This window comes from Muscardinus avellanarius, assembly GCF_963383645.1.
Source record: "Muscardinus avellanarius genome assembly, chromosome: 6".
Taxonomy (NCBI): Eukaryota; Metazoa; Chordata; class Mammalia; order Rodentia; family Gliridae; genus Muscardinus; species Muscardinus avellanarius.
The window spans coordinates 119,206,069-119,224,190 of NC_137791.1; the positions used below are offsets into that span (position 1 = coordinate 119,206,069).

Here is an 18,122-nt window from a genome sequence, read left to right on the forward strand (position 1 = left end):
GAATCTGTTCCCAGTGACTGCGGGTGCCTTTCCCTCCAAACCCAGGTTTACATGTGTCAGAGAAGAAAGCGTCATGATTCCAAATTTGTCACTATGCTACAAGAAAGATAACATCAGATCTAGAATCTGCCTGTGTACATATTCCTCTTATGCAATAATGCTAACCAATTAACACATGTGTGCCTTGTTTGTTTCATCACCTAAAACCCCATATCCAAAAGTGGTTAACCCACACAGACAACTGCTCTGCTGAAAATACAACCGAAAGCGTTCGCACAAAACGTTCCTCACTTTATCCTTGGTACACACCTCTGAAGTGACCAGGAGCTCATACATTTTACATGTGGAGGAAACTGATTTGAGCGATTCCAAGATCTGCAAGGAAGAAGCAGAACCAGAATTTCAAAACTAGGGTCCCTGTTCTAAGTCCCAAATTTAAAAGAGACTTTGTGTGTATATGAGGTATAGGTGACTGAACCTAGGGGTGTTCTACCTCCAAACCTATACACCCCAGCCCAATTTTATTTTATTTATTTTTTTAAACAGAGTCTCATGAAGTTGTTGAGAATCTTGCTAGGTCGCTGAGGCTGGCCTGGAACCTGTGATCCTTCTGTCTCAGCCTCCCATCTACTGGGAAACTTAAGAATATGGCACCAGTACCTGTTTCTGGTGAAGAACGTGTAACAGTGGGCGAGAAAAACTGTATCGGTGTGAGATGTAGCCGCAGGTTCTTGTTTTTAGTTATTTGTAGAAAAGAAAAAACAAAAATTCTTCTGCTGTAAGCTTAAGCAATTTTATTATAACAAAGGCAGAAAGATAGGACAGAAATTAAAGCATTACATGAAGGATGTAGCAGAGTAACTTATAAATAAGTTACTGAAGTTTGGGGATACAGAACTGTTTTTATAAAAAAAAAAAAAAACCTCACATGTTTGCTTAACCAATCTGTACCAGTATTGGATAAGGGCTTCAAAATGCATTAATGTACCAGTATTGGGAAATGGTTTCAAAATGTATCAAGACAGGAACTTCAGGGAAAGGGCTGCAGAATTCCAGGGGCCAAGGGGGATTAGCAAAAGAATAGAGGAAACCCAGGGTCTTCATTTCAAAGAGAAGCAAATTTCCTCAAGGAAGGGAGAGGATGGCTCATGAGGAAGGCCAGGGTCTTTTACATTTTAAAGATAAATGAACTTCCCAGGGCTGTGGGAGGATGCTATGAGCCTCCAAGAGATCCTGGAATCTGATAAGCAACTAACACATCTTGGGGTGTAACAAAAGACTTGGGGTTTTTGCTGGAGACAGGGCAGGTCTACAAGACGAAATCCCCACATCAAAAGACCTGTCCTGGAGAAAGGGTGGATCTAGTCTGGTCAGAAGACTGGGTATAAAATGTCCTGGGTCCATAAAAACCTTAGGTGACTTCAAGTCACCCCCATACTACCTCTGGTATAGGGCTTTATTAAATCTGTCTTACCTTTCCGTCTTTATAATAATAAACTCATTTAAGCTTCCAGCAAGAGTTCAAGCTAGTGTTTTCTATTCATAGCTCAGAACAAGAAGCCATGGCTATACCTCACTGGAACAGTTTCAGGAGCCCAACAGGGCCCCTGGAACACACCTGCCATCGAAGCAGTTTCTTGACCATAACAAAATGTCTTTCTGACCCAACATAGGTGTTGATCTGGGGCAGTGATGATTTCTTCCTGAAGGCCCACTCTGTTTCCAGGACAGACCCAAGCCTTTTTGTTATGCCCCAAAATGTGTTAATTGATTATTGAAGTCAGGGATCTCTTGAAGGCTGTGGCATCCTCCCACACATCTTTGGGGAATTTTAACTTGTCCTAGAAGTTATTTATTATGTAAAACTTGTCTTTAGAATGCAAAGGCCCTGGGCTACCTCTATTCTGCAAGGTTCCTTCTCTGCTTGAGTGCCTGTGCAACACCCAAGCTCTGACTACTTTCTATATTTTAAAATTAATGCCAAAGCATTTGAAGTCAATACATATTGAAATTAGTACCAAGTTGTTTCTGAAATTAGTACCAAAGACGTTTCTGAAATTAGTACCAAAGACATTTCCCAATATCGGCACATCTACGTAACAGTTTGAGATAGCGACATGGGTTCTTGTTCTTAGCTAGTTTAGAAAAAATAACCAGAGCTATACTACTACAAGTTTAAGAAAATTCTATTATTACAAAGGTAGAAAGAAGGGACAGAATATTAAAACACTACATTAAGCCAGGCATGGTGGCACACGTTTGTAATCTCCACGCTTGGGAGGCTGAGACAGGAGGATCACGCAGGTTCGAAGCCAGCTTCAGCTGGCTTAAGAGACTCTGTTTTCAAATAAAATATAAAATAGGTCTGGGAGTGTAGCCAAGAGATAGAGGGCCCCTGGGTTCCATCCCCAATACCACCAAAAAAAAAAAAAAAAACCACAAAAAACACAAAAAACCAAAAAACAAAAAACCACTACATTAGAGGGACACAGTGCAGTGCCTTGAAAATAAGACATTGAAGTTTTTGAACATAGAACAGTTTTTTATAAGGATTCATTATCTCCCATCCTGCTTAACCAATAGTCTTTTTGATCCTGACCTGATGTAGGTGTGGGCTCGCCCATTATCTCTGGTGCAAGCCTTTGTTTGTTACAACCAAGGTGTGTTACTTGGTTAATATCACCCTTTATCTCTGGTGCAAGCCTTTGTTTGTTACAACCAAGGTGTGTTACTTGGTTAATAAAGTCAGAGGTCACATGATCTATACCATCCTTCCTCGTCCTTGGGGAGTTCTAGCCTTTGTTATCTCTGTTATAAGTTACTTATTATGTAAACTTGTCTTTAAAAATATGAAGGCCCTGGGCTACCATTCTTTTTTATGCTTGGTAATACTTCTGGTGAGGGGAACTCTGAATTATAACAACTGCCTCCCCTCCTTGCCTGTGTGCCTGCACAGCCCCCAGGCCCTGACTACTTTTTACATTTTGAAATTAATACCATAGCCATTTTCCAATACCAGCACAGTCCACATGGCAGAGGGGAAGCAAGAGAGTGGACCTGCACAGCTGGATTCCCATTATAATAACCCATTCTTTGAGAGCTAATCCAGTCCCAGGAGACCTAACCCACCCCTGAAGCCATTTATTCCTCCACTAGGCTCGGCCTCTTAAAGGCTCCACCATTCCTCAACATCACTGTGGTGTGGATGGAGCTTCCAGCACAGGAACCTTTGGAGGACAAGCAAAATTCAAACCATAGCCAACAGTCAACAAGCACTGTATCTACAAATCCTTAGCTTCCCTACATTGTATTTATAATCTAGGAGGCAAAGGTAGAAATGCGTAGGTGTAGATCACATAAAACACAGCAAAGACTAGGACACGATTCCTTAGTATCCTAATTTCTATTCCTTAGAAAGTATTTGACTTTGGATGTATTATCATTTTTCAGCACCCCCATCCAGTGAACAGAATTTGAAAATAAATCCAAGAATTTGAAGAATAAATCCAAGTACAAATTGCTACCCATTCAAGAGCTGGAGTTTGGGAAATAAAAAATGGCCATAGGAAACTCATATTTATGTCCATAACTGAAAAACAAGAACTGAAACAGTATTTTACAGATTTTTATATTCTTGGAAAATTTTGAGGATTTTCCACACAAGCTCATTCTCTCTCTTCTCTCTCCTCTTTTCTCTGTCCCTTTTCTCTCTTCTCTGTCCTCTCCTCTCTCCTCTCTCCTCTCTCCTCTCTCTCTCTCTTTGTGGTACTGGGGTTGGAACCCAGAGGATTTCTACCTCCTGGCTACACTCCCAGACCTATTTTATATTTTATTTGGAAACGGTCTCACTAAGCTGCTGAGAGCCTCAGTGAGTAGCTGAGGCTGGCTTCAAAACTGCGCAATCCTCCTGTCTTAGCCTCCCAAGCACTGGGATTACAACCTAGCTTTTGCCACACAATCAATACCCAAAGTTTGCTGAAATCACTGAGTCATTCTATTGTACAAATTACTATCTATTCAAGAGCTGGAGTTTGGGAAATAAAATTGGCCATAGCAAGCCAGGCGTGGTGGTGCACGCTTGTAATCCCCGTGCTTGGGAGGCGGAGACAGGAGGATCACTCAGGTTCGAAGCCAGCCACGCTGGCTTAAGAGACCCTGTTTTCAAATTAAGAAAAGTATAAAAATAGGTCTGGGAGTGTAGCCTGGAGATAGAAGGACTTTCAGGAACCCCAGTACACACACACACACACACACACACACACACACACACACACACACAAATGGCCATAACAAACTCGTATTTATCTCCATAACTGAGAAACAAGCTGTTGTGGTTCACAGCTATGTAGAACAGAACCAGGAATCTAGTAATAAGCAAGACATTTATCTCAGTAGTCAAATACCTATTACAAATCCAGATTAAAAAATTCCTACACTTATTAAGATGAAAGCCTTTCAGACTTACTCAATTTCAAGAACCTGATTGTATTATCTCAACCTTCCATTAGGAGTGTGACCACGAAGGTGGCTGGGGTAGTGGCTGATGGGTAAGTGCTCAATCCCTTCTACTTTGGATGGTGAAGGGGACTCAATTGTTTCAAACTCGCCCATTCACATGTTGAAGCCCTAACTCCCAAGGTGAGAGTAAAGCCTTTAAAAAAAAATCATTCCACAGGGCAGGGGATTGTAGCCTCCACTCCCACCCCTGCCCTGTCTGTTGCTCCCTGGCCTCGAGGTGAGTGGTCCTGTCCTGCTGCGAGCTCCGGCCATGATGTATTGCTCGGCCATAGTCCCAAAGCAATGGGGTCAAGTGACATGGAATAGAACTTCAAAATAAACCCTGCTTCTTCTAAGTTGATTATCTCAGATACTGTATTATACTAATGGAAAGCTAACAGATATGTTTTACAAATATTTTGTTTGTGACTAAAAATTTTATTTTCTTAAAGGTTTCTTATGGCTGGGTGTGGTGGTATATCTGGTAATCCCTGTGACTCAGGAGGCTGAGGCAAAATAATAACTTGAGCAAGTTTTAAGCCCAGCCTTGGCAACTTAAGATCCTATATCAAAACAAAAAAAATAAACAAAAAGGGCTGGAGATGCAGCTTAATGGCAGAGCACCCCTAGGTTCAAGTCCCAGTACCACAAAACTATATATATATATATACATTTTACACACACACACACACACACACACACACACACACACACACACACATATGTAAAATTTTGATGGAGTCCAGCTTGCCAAGTGTTTTCACAGTTTGTGCCATCTGTGATCTAAAACATCTTTACAAACCCAAGGTCACTAAGATTTTCTGCTTTCTTCTAGAACGCTTAGTTGTAATCCCAGTATTTGGGATGCTGAGACAGAATTGCAGATTTGAGGCTAAACTCAGCTCTTATGAAGCTCTTATAATACTTTAAGTTGTATGTATAAGCTTTCTTTCTGTTTGTGAAGGTTCACTTGTGTGTGTGTGTGTGTGTGTGTACATGCACACATGTGTGTGAATACACACCTGTTTTTCTAGTTATTATGCTATCATTTGTTGAAAATCATTTACCATACATGTAGGATTTATTTCTGGATTCTCTATTGAGAATACTGATCTGTATGGCTATCTTTACACCAATATTATGCCGATTAGTATAATTTATAAATTTCAATAGTACGTAGAATTAAGTACTGCAACTTTGTTATCTTCCAGTTATCCTGGCCCATTTTCATATGCACTTTAGAATTAACTTGTCAATTATAACAAAAATTTCAGGTACAATTTTGATTGTGTTGAATTTACAAACCTGAGATTTGACAATTTAACATTATCCAGACACAAGTATGACATAGCCTTCCACTTATTTAAATTTGATTTTTTCAAAGCCCTTTCACAATTTGGTGTAGCAGTCTTGCATATCTTCTTTTGGTTTTACACCTAGGAATCTTAGGTGTTTTGATGCGTCTGAAAATATTTTTTACATTTTTCTTTTTTAATGTTGCAAAAATACTTAATCCTAATAGTCATCTATGATATTTTTTGATTTTCTACATGCATAATTACATCATGTGTAAACAATGAGTTTTAGATCTTCTTTTCTGATTTCTTACAGTGTTTAATTATTTTCCTTGCCTTTCTGCCTGGGCTGGGCTCTCTAGCACAAAAATGGAGAGGCTTTAACTAATCAGCGAGAACAGGCATCCTTCTTGCATTACTGGGAATGTGGTATAGAGGAATAATGGCCCCCAAAGGTGTTCACATCCAAAGATAGTATATCCGCAATTTTTTTAAAAACAGGAAGAGCTAGGAGGTGTGGCTCAGTAATAGGATATGTACTTAGCATGCAGGAAGCCCTGGGTCCAATCTCCAGCACTTAAAAAAAAAAAAAAAAGACATTATCCTAGATTATCTGTTGGTCCCAATATAATCACAGGGTTCCTCTAAGAAAGTGGAAGAGACAGAAAGTGGGAATGCCAGAGGCTTACAGGGAAGCAACGGCCTCTCCCCACAGCCTCCAGATGAGGACGCAGCCCTACACACACCTTAAGTTTAGCCCACTGGGGCCCGTGTCAAGCCTTTCTAAGCTGTGGAACCGTAAAATAATACATTTTTTGTTGTTCTAAGCCACAACGTTTGCAACAATTTATTATAGCAGCAATAGAAAATGAATACAGAAAGCTTTGTATTTTTCAACCCTCAGTATGATTTTCTGCCAGACTCTTGTCTGTCTGCTCTTGCATTCCTTCGAGTTTATTTCTAAAACATGTTTTTAGCTTTACTATTTCCTCTGAGCTCTGTCAGCTCATCTTACTTCCTTCTGTTGCTTGCCCATCTCATTTAGATTTTGAGGTTATGTTGGTCTTTCTTGGTTTCTATCATTTCTTATATTCCCTTAGGATATTTTTATTTATTTATTTTTTGCAGTACTAGGGATGGAACCCAGGGGCATTCTACCTCTGAGCTATACCCCCAGCCCTATTTTGTATTCTTTATTTTGAAACAGGGGCTCACTGAGTTGCAGAGGGCCTAAGTAGCTGAGGCTGTCCTCAAACGGCAATCCTCCTGTCTCAGCCTCCCAAATGCTGGGATTACAAGTGTGTGCCACCACACCCGGCTTCCCTTAGCATATTTTAAAATATTAGATTGAACCAGAGGTGGGGGCATGTGCCTGTAGTCTCAGCTACTTGAGAGGCTGGGGCAGGAGGCTCACTTGAATCCATGAGTCTGACATAAGTCTGGGAAACAAAGCAAGACCTCATTAAAAAATGAACTATTCCATTACTGTTTTTCTCTGCTTCATTGACATGGTTGTGGAATATCTTTATTTTTTGTGGGTATGTCTGGGTATGTCATACAGTTACTTATCCTCTTCTCCAGGACAGTTTTCCAGCTTCCTTGTGTGTCACCACCTCTTCAGTGCTTTCTGGACTGTTGTATCCAGTGCCCTGTTCTATCAGTTTCTCTCCTTCACCACAGAAGCCTGCCCCTGTCACTGTGTGGTCTGTTCCCACAGGCGCTACTCCGTACAGTCTTCAGTGTCCAGTTCTGAGAACCTGGAGGACTAATTTCCCTCACACCCATGGCTTTCTGCAGGTCCCTCACTACTGAGAGAATGCAGGCCAGCCCTCTCTACACTCTGACTGTGGGGTTTGGAGCTGCCACTGAGATTCCTGCCCCTTCAGGGGATCTTCTTTTTGAGGCTGAGTACATGGTGGTACATTCTAGGTTGCTTTGCTCTGTGGACCATCACACACTCCTCTTTCCTTCTTTGCTTGCTACTCCAAAGATAGTGCTCCCATGTGACCTCATGGCTGTTGTTTTTTGTGGTGTGTGTGTGTGTGTGTGTGTGTGTGTGTGTGTGTGTGGTCACACACCCCTCTTTCCTTCTTTGCTTGCTACTCCAAAGATAGTGCTCCCATGTGACCTCATGGCTGTTTTTTGTGGTGTGTGTGTGTGTGTGTGTGTGTGTGTGTGTGTGTGTGTGGTATTGGTGATGGAACCCAGGGGCAGTCTACCTCTGAGCTACACCACCAGCTCTATTTTTTATTCTTTACTTTTTGAATCAGGATCTCACTGAGTTGCAAAGGGCCTCACTAAGTAGGTGAGGCTGTCCGCGAACTGCAATCCTCCTGTCTCAGACTCCCAAATGCTGGGGTTACAAACGTGTGCCACCACGCCCAGCTGCTCTTGGTGGTCTTAACCCAAACTAGTCAAAGTCCAGGGTTACAGAGATCATCTGCCACCTAGTCTTGGTGAACTTGTGTCACAAGTATTTTGCTGTATTCCCGGTTTTGCTGTCCGAGTTGCTCTATGGGGATTTGGGGAAATTAAAGACACTCACTGCTGCTATCATCCTGCTCCTATAACTGGTTCTTGACATTTGATTTTAAAGTGATGTGTGCTTTTCTATTACACTGTAACCTTCAGGATGGGATAGACTCTGCTACAGTAAGATTCAGAATGTCAGTGAGTAATCGCAGGCACTTCTTTCTGCTTGAGTCACAGTCCAGTGCGGGCAGGAGGATCCCCTGGTCACTTTCCTCCAGGATTAACTTTTGTGCCCTGGCTATTCCCACCTGGAGAAATCTTTGCTTAAAATCAAACAGGAAGACAAGAGAACGGTTAATGATAGCAGGGAATTTTATTGGAAGGCAATCGCTTGTCCCTACATCTCATAGGCTAGAACTCAATCACAGGGCTTCAAACTGCAGGAGAGGCTCAAAAAGGTAAAACAGGAGGAGAATCTCTGCCACAGGTCTGTATGTGGTTGCCCCGGCAACTTGGTGAGAACACACAGATCACAAAACCTATAAAGCTGTATGAGGATTTAAGGTGTAGCCTAGCCTGGCCTAGTGGCGCGCACCAGTAATCCCTATACTTGGGAGGCTGAGACAAGAGGATCGCAGGTTCAAAGCCACCCTCAGTGGCCTATGGAGGCTCTCGGGAACTTAGTGAGACTTTGTTTACAAATAAAAAATGAAATTAGTCTAGGGGATGTACCTTGCAGGTAGAAGGATGTATCCTGGCTTCCCAGAATCACAAAAACAAAAACAAGATGTAACCTGATCAAAGAACATATCACTACTGTTTTTTAAACAATGTTTTACATTTAATTTAGTGCAGTATTTTAAATTTTAAAAAACTGGGGGATAATTTAGAGCTTAGCGTTACAGTAAGCTATGTATGCAAGAGGCCTTGGGTTCAATACAAAGCACCAAAAATTGTAAACACAATTATTTTCAAGTCTTCAAAAAAATTCCTTTGCAAAAAGCCAGCAATTGTTGACAAATTTTGAGGGGTAAAAAGGCAGCTTATACATAATAAAGTAAAATTAAAACATCTCTAGCTCTAAGGGTTCCAGTTAAATATTTCCTTTGAGTTGTAGCACTGAACTATACCACTAATATCCAAAGTAGGACAAATGGTTTTCCATCATTTATAAACACAAATGTGTTCACAAACATTGTAAATATTCAATGTACACATAGACAGGAGAAATCTAGCCTCAAGGCAATGAATTTTATTACCTTTAGTTGACCATTTTTGACAATATAAATATACTCACTGAAAAAAATAACACTTAAATAAGAAGTTCATGAAAGTTTACAAAACATGGCCAATGTATCCCCATTTGTAATCTTATCTTCAATACCTTAACTCTACTTTTCTGGCATGGTCAGACACTTAAAAAAATTTCATACTATTTTACTTTTAGAATATAAAACAGTAGCAACTTATTAAGCTTTGCATTATAAAAAATATTATAGCAAGTCTCCAAGTACTGAAAAAAACTTTTATGAAAGTCTGACACATCACATCAACTTGTCATTTCTTTTAGAACACATCTTCAAAAGGCACACTGTAATTATTAACATTAACCTAAAAGTAGTAGTTTGGGTTTTGATTTTTCCAGTCAATTTCCCATTGTTTCAGAACTGAGCAGGTGGAGCGGGGCAGGAGGTAGGAGGACACGGGTTCCAGGGACGCCGTGAGGGGAGCAGTATGTGGATTCGTCACATCCGTGAAGACCAGGGGGAGAGGTGAGGACGCGAGCCTGCAGGCCTGTGCTACATCCCAGTCTCACCACATGGATATGCTTTTGCACAAAAATAACTCGTTAAAAACACCACGGCCGAGTAAACTTAAAAAACAAAAGGCCACAACCACCAACTGCCCAGTTCAGTCCAGGTGCTGATGCTACTGGTTTTAAGTCTGAAGAAGACACTAAAACTTTTCTTCTCTGGAATCACATCTTTCTATAAGGCTCATTTCAATTTAAATTACTTTGTGACTTTGTGGTCCAAATTCCAAGAACGTGAGACATAGTGATATTGAAAATAAAGTACAACATCAAATCCTAAAATCAAATATAATTATAGCGTTATCTCTGTCGTGTTTCCCTTTAATATGAGCTGATAATCTAAAACTGACTCTAGTTATATAACATATATAATTTCGAGTATTGCTATTACTTTTAAGCCCTTATTACCTAGGACCCCAAAATGTAATCCAATATATACTTTAGACTATGGTTTATACTAACTTTAGTACAAAATAAACAAGACCAGTACTCTGAAGTACTAACTGATCAATGACTCAATCACCTATAAGAAATGAAAGGGAATTTTTAAGGTTATTGTAAATTTCAAAATACTGGAGGATCTAGTTAATTTTATATTATTGCCCTCAAATCTCAGTTGAGCATTTCTATTTATTTATTTATTTATTTATTTATTTATTTATTTATTTATTTGGTGGTACTGGGGGTGGAACCCAGAGGCTTTCTACCTCTGGGCTATATTCCCAGACCCATTTTATATTTTATTTGGAAACAGGGTCTCACTAAGTTGCTGAGAGCCTCACTAAGTAACTGAGGCTGGCTTTGAACCTGCGCAATCCTCCTGTCTCAGCCTCCCAAGCGCGGGGATTATAAGCGTGCGCCACCACGCATGGCAAGTGTTTCTATTTAAAAGAATAAAAAGAAGAGTGGCTTTATCTGTTTTTCCTAAGACAAAATAATGCATCAAAAAAGAAAAAAGAAAGAAAGAAAGAAAGTACAAAAAAGAAAATGGTCATCTGTCACTTTAACCAAACTAAGAATTATAGGTCCTCAAAATGACCACTCTAGGGGCACTTATTCAAGTTCTAAAATAGCAGCTTTTACAATTAAGGCAACATTGCTTTATTCTTACCTGTTTTTCTATCAACTACTCAAAGTTCACAGGAATGGCTTCAGACTTAGTCACTCTCAAAGTCTTTTTGTAATGTAATAAATGTAAGACAAGTTAATATGACCATTCTTCTCAATGTTTAAAAAGTATATAAAATGTTATTGTATTCAAAGTCAAAAATATATTATTTTTTACTTGAAATTTTAGGCTATTTATAGTCATTCTAGCATGTATATGCCATGAAATTACCTTTTAATCCAACAACAACATACAATACAAATTTTCTACAAAAATACAATATAGGAGATACATCACTTTTTCCCTGATATAGAAATTTAATATTTGACTGTAAACTTTTGATTACATTCAAAATATATCCTTCTTAAAGACTTAAATTATTTGAAGTTTTGGCAAACGGAGCTCTTAACAGCAGATTCACATTACTGTAATGTTTTAACAACAAAACAATGCCAAGCAGTTCTTTCTCTCACATCTGCTACCAAGAAGAGAAAAATGGCTTCCTGCAGTGGACGGTCTGGGTGAAGGAGTTGCTTAGGTGGACAATCCGCCCCTGGTTTCCACCATGACTGCGTTCCACAATCACACAGGGCATCTGCACCAGCTGGACAGGACTCTTCCCGTCTCTCAATGCCTGAGTGAGATTTAAGATCTGTGGAAAAAAGAGATTTTCATTCAGTTAAAGATGATAAAAAAGCTGAGCGTGGTGGTGCATGCTTGGAATCCTGGTACTTGGGAGGCTCAGACAGAAGGATTGCAGGTTTGTGGCCAGCCTCAGATACTTTTAGTGAGGCCCTCCGCAACTTAGTGAAACCCTGTTTCAAAATAAAGAATAAAAAATAGAGCTGGGGTGTAGCTTGGAGGTAGAATGTCCCTGGGTTCCACCCCCTGTATCACATAAAAGACTCACTTCATGAACATTATCAAAACCATTTACTCAATAAAATATTTATTTCAGCCACTTATATACTACAGTGATCGCGATGAGTAATTGCTACAAATATGTATTATGGAGATGTATATGTTATACACACAAATGCATAGAACTAGAATAACTTTTATCAATTGGTAACTTTAAAATATTCTAGAATGCACAGATGTCCAGGAACAATAAAATCAAGAGACTAAATAAAGTGAAGGGTTCTACACATACCATTTGACAAAATACTTACTCTTTAAGTATCTGCTCTAACCACTCATTCAACAAATAAATGTATCACATATGTATTAAGTGCCAGGATCTGTTCTAACTGCTTGGGATACGATAGTTTAAAAAACAAGCAAACTTCCTGCCAATAAACATAAGTCAACTGCACCATTTGTTAGAAGGTGAGAAGGCATGAGGCCCAGAGCAGGTTACATAATTTGGGAAGGTACCAATTTTAAGCAAAATTTTATTTATGAGTTTAACTCTTGAAAAGTAAAAACAAAGCCCACATGGTGATGCATGCCTATAATCCCAATACTTGGGAGGCGGAGACAGCAGGATCACAGGGTCGAAGCCAGTGTCAGGAACTTATGGAGATCCTGTTTCAAAATAAAAAATAAAACAGTGCTGGGGGTGTAGACTGGAGATAGAATGCCCGGGTTCAAACCCCAGTACCACACATACACACACCAAAAAAAAAAAAAAAAAAAAAAAAAGAAAAAAAGAAAACTAGAGCTGGGTGTGGTGGCGCACGCTTGTAATCCCAACATTTGGGAGGCTGAGACAAGAGGATTGCGGTTCATGGACAGCCTCAGTTATTTCGTGAGGCCCTTGGCAACTCAGTGAGACCTTGTTCAAAATAAAGAATAAATAGGGCTGGGGGCGTATCCCAGAGGTAGAATACCCCTGATTTCCATCCCCAGTAATGCAAAAAAAAAAAAAGTGAAAATATTATATCTCATATTTACAGATACTCTTAGAAGTTCTACTTTTGAGCATACAGATAAGGTTATAAACTCAATTCATAGTTCACTCAAAATGATTCCTCTCAATGTCATGTGAAATACAATTTTAATAACTCATTTTCCTTTTTCCTTGCATATTAGGAGAATTTCTCTTTATTTTGTACTTTAGGTATACAAGTATCTCCTTCAGGTATTTGAAAATCTCATATATACAAGTCCTATGCACTTCACTGATTCTTAAAAGGCTAATAATGATAAGCATGAACGCTTTAACATAAAGCCATATTAATAAATATGCTTCATAATACTTTCAATAGTGTAAACTAGATGATTTAGATCCTAGAAGATCTGGAGTATGTAACAGATCAGGGAAATAGATCTTTACTAATGACAGTAGTTACAGATTATATTTATGTTTTAGGATGCCTTTTAAGTTCATCTTTTAAAATTTTTCTACTTTGGCCGTATTTGGATAATAAGAAAAAATAAAATTTAAGTCTACAATCACTTCTTGTACTGTGAAAATAAAATGTGGAGCAGCATAGCTACAGAATTGAAATGTTCTGGTTAGTTTAAAAATTCTACTCCTAAAATGTTAGCCTAAATATACAATTTTAAATAATATCTACTATTTTCTTGACTCAAAAAATACATGATTGTTGCAGAAAATCTGGAAAACAGAGAGGTAGGAGAAAATGAAAGTCACTCTACAAGTTTATCAATTTTCATACAGTTACACTTTAGTAAAAATTATTCAATCCTAAAACTAACATGACTATTAATAGTTCTTTGGGAGTTCAGAACACACTTGATAATCTTATATTTACATACCAAATAAATACCAAAAACTCACTGTATTGGGTAGGAGAGGGGAGTAAATATGAGGGAAAATCTATTTGGGCCCTGAAAAAACTCACATTCTAGAAACAAATGGCCACATGAATACCTGCAACGCAGAGTGACCAGCACTCTAGCAGCAGGAGACGGTGCCCTGACTTTAAAATCTGATCCCTCAGCCGGGCGTGATGGTGCACCCTTGTAATCCCAGTTCTTGGGAGGCTGAGACTCTACTTCAAAATGAAGAATTAAAAAAAAAAAAATAGGACTGGGGGGTGTGTGGCTTGGAGGTAGAATGCCCCTGGGTTCCACCCCCAGTACTACAAGGAAAAAAAAAATCTGATCCCTCCAAGGAATACAGAAATCTATTATTATAGACAGGATTATTTCTTAAAAACAGAATGGAGCAAATACTGTAGATAAGTAGAAACACTAAAATTCTCCACCAACACCACACCTGGTAGCTTGAGAGGGACGTCGCAGACATGGCAAAGGCAGATGGCACAAACTTGTGGACTCCTGCAAATCGACTGCTTTCCTTTAGATTAGTTCACTGGCCCTCAAATTTCAGTTGGCAGAATTACTGTACTGCATACATAAAAGTACCAATATCTACCCCAGTGTCAATTTTATGCTTTTTTAAAAAGCAGTCCTGTACTCAATAGGCTGATAATTTATTTATTTATTTATTCGTTTATTATTTATTTATATATTTATTTATTGGTGGTACCGGGGGTGGAACCCAGAGGCTTTCTACCTCTGGGCTATACTCCCAGACCCATTTTATATTTTATTTGGAAACGGGATCTCACTAAGTTGCTGAGAACCTCACTAAGTAGCTGAGGCTGGCTTCCAACCTGTATGTGATCCTCCTCTCCCAGTCTCCCAAGCGCAGGGATTACAAGCGTGAGCCACCACGCCCGGCTCAACAGGCTGATTTAAATAACAAATTTCTTTCTTTATCCATCCATCCATCCATCCATCCATCCATCCTTCCTTCCTTCCTTCCTTCTTTCTTCCTTTCCCTCCCTTTCTTTCTTTTCTTTCTTTCTTTCTTTCTTTCTTTCTTTCTTTCTTTCTTTCTTTCTTTCTTTCTTTCGCAGTACTGGGGATGGAACCCAAGGGCATTCTACCTCTGAGCTACACCCCCAGCCCTATTTTTTTATTCTTTATTTTGAAACAGTGTCTCACTGAGTTGCAAAGGGCCTAAGTAGCTGAGGCTGGATGAAAACCTGCGATCCTCCTGTCTCAGCCTCCCAAATGCTGGGATGACAAGCATGCGCCACCACGCCTGGCTTAAACAAACACATTTCTAAGTAAACCATGACACCAGTGTATTCCCAGGGAGTGCTGTGGAGATCAGAACTCCTCCCTGGAAGGGAGGACAGCTCTCTGGTGGTGGTATACAATCACCTCTGCAAGATGGGAGGAGCAGCTGAGTGATGCTAAGCTCAGGGGAGTGGGCAAGAGAAAAGGCAGAGCTTTAACCTGAGGCCGCCCGGGGCCTTGTTGTTTGTGCTGCATAAGTCAAGGGAGTTTTTTTCTTTAAATAAAAAAGACATGATCAGATTTGTTTTAAGGTCTCCTTTTTGCTCTCTTAAGGCAGGGTAGGCAACCGAACCCAGGTCCTCACACATGCCAGGTAAATGCTCTTCCACCTAGTTCTGTTCTCATTTTAATGTGGGGAAAAAAAGAGGTAACGATACCATTTAGAATTTTCAATAAATCCAGAGAAGAGGTAGAAAGGGCCCCAGACACAAGCAATGCCTAAATGTCACATATTTGCCTAGCTAAGACAGACCCTCTTATTTCAAAGATTCAACATGTTACTTAAGCCCTTTCAGTCAAGTTTCTTCCACATAAAATGCAGATAACTAGCTGGGTGTGGTGCACATGCCTGTAATCTTGTACTTGGAAGGCTGAAACAGGAGGAGTGAAGGTTGGAGGCCAGCCTCGGCCATTTAGTTAGACCCTGTTTCAAAATAAAACATGAAAAGGGATGGGGGTATAACTCAGAGGTATAAAATCTCTGGGTTCCATTCAAGAAAAAAAATGCAGATAACGATGTACAGTTGTTGTGAGGACACATGATAGCAAAAATTTCCAGTAAAGGGAAGATAACCCACATGTTATCTTCATTTACTTTGATATCAACGATCCCTTAACCTACAATTGAGCATCTACAATTGAGCATCGATCTTATCAATCACTGAGTACAAGGTAACTGTTTTCAAAAAACAGATTGATTACTTCTGCCTTCTTTTCAGATCATGTAGAAAATATACCTCATATCTATTACAAGTAAATACATTTGAGGTCCATTGTTCCAAATAAAATTAACTTTATTGAACCTGATTCTGACGCCTGCTATTTAGTGGAAATTCAAAAGGTGGTTTAACTTTCATAGACATCACCAGTACTGAGTTCTCTGAAACGCCTTCACACTAGTTCCAGTCCACAGCTTCCCGTGAGGAACTCGAGCACGTCACTAATTATGTGTTAAAACAGAGCAGACTCCAAATTAGGACAAAAGGCTTGGCTGCATTCAGCACAAATAACACAACTCGGGGAGATGGGCTACAGGAGTATTTTTAAATAATAGAAACACCACAAGTATTTCGACTCAAAAAACTGGCTGAGATAATGATTCTGTTGTTTGGAATATACAAACAATATAGGTATTTTCTTGTCTATTGTTATGCTTTTGTTTCACAGTGCTGATTTATTTTAGAATAAAGACTACTACCTGCTTCTTAAGGTTAGCAAACAAATTAACAAAAGTCCAGCTAAAATCCAAGAACTACACAAACACTTAGTACATGGTCAGGGTCTTTTCCTTTTTTGACTATCAGAAAGCTTAAAATCGAATAAAAATAAAAAATTAAAACATAACCAAGATATCATCACTTTATATTTTATTACATGCATTGTTATAACTTAATTCCTTTTGAATGAGACAGATATGAATAAATAAGCTGAAAACAGATTGCACTGGCCTCAGAACCGCATGTCCCACACCTCCTCAGGCAGTCATTTTAATTTAAATTCCTTATGTGGAATTCAATCTGTAAGTAAAGCTTACAAAAATTATTTATAGTATTTGTTTACCTATTTATTTAAATAATGTTTCTAATAGCTGAGTGTGGTGGTGCACGCCTATAATACCAGTACTTGGGAGGCTAACACAGGAGGATCACACGTTCAAGACTAAACTCAGCAACTTAGAGAGACCCCATCTTAAAATAAAAAATAGAAAGCACTACAAATGTAGTTTGGGGGTAGAATACCCCTGGGTTCAATCCCCAGTACCAAAAAAAAATTTTTTTTTTAAAGATAAAGATACAGTAGTATCTTAATCATAACATCAGTTACCTGTGGTCAACTTCAGTCTGAAAATTCGGGAAGAAATAGCTCATAAATCTTAAATAATTTTCTGTAATATAGTTACAACTGTCCTGTTTTATTATAAGCTAAAGTTATCATAGGTGTGTGGAGTATATATGGGGAAAACACAGTATATATACATGGTATATATATATAGTGTGTATATATATATATATATACACACTATGTGTGTATATATATATATAGTATGTATATATATAGTGTGTATGTATGTATATATATATATATACATATATACATATATATATATATGGTTCAATACTACAAACAGTTTCAGGAATCCACTGCGGTCTTGGAAGCACAGAAGAGGCGCAAGCCTTTAGGGAGAGGAAAACCCCAGAAGATGAAGCATATTGATACAGCAAGTCATTTTGTTTCAAGCAAAACGGTTAGATTGGGACATAATTCTCTGTGCCTGTAAATTTAGCTTAAATATAATTTTGGGATGGTTGACAGTCTGCAACAGTGTCACTGGTCACCTGGTCCCTTTATTCATGCCTGATTTGCCACCAGGGCCTCCTAGTTATACGCTCGGGCTTTAGTTTCCTCATTTGCTAAGCAAATCTGAACCCTTTGTCCAACCTAGCCTTCTGCAGTGTTCTTAACCTCTTCTGGATTAGGGATCCCTTTGCCAAGATATAAATCCTTTCCCCTCCCCTCACCATGTCCAAAATCACACCCAAACTTTCATACATAATTCCAGGGAGCACACAGAAGAAATCCAGGATAAGGTCTCCTCTCCAAAGATTTGTCTTACCATTTTTTCCTTTCCTTTCCTTTCCTTTCCTTTCCTTTCCTTTCC

At 39.1% G+C, this 18,122-nt stretch overlaps 1 protein-coding gene across 2 annotated transcripts in view; it reads right to left on the reverse strand.

Annotated features, from left to right (window-relative positions):
- Positions 1-11,663: 11,663 nt before the first annotated feature.
- Positions 11,664-18,122, reverse strand: part of PI4K2B (phosphatidylinositol 4-kinase type 2 beta) — a gene marked incomplete at both ends in the record, with an annotated part of 38,518 nt that continues 32,059 nt past the window's right edge. For both annotated transcript variants that reach the window (XM_080697395.1, XM_080697394.1), the window contains one exon: positions 11,664-11,837. In XM_080697395.1, the coding sequence (XP_080553521.1) occupies positions 11,664-11,837 (174 nt within the window). The remainder of the gene's footprint in view (positions 11,838-18,122) is intronic.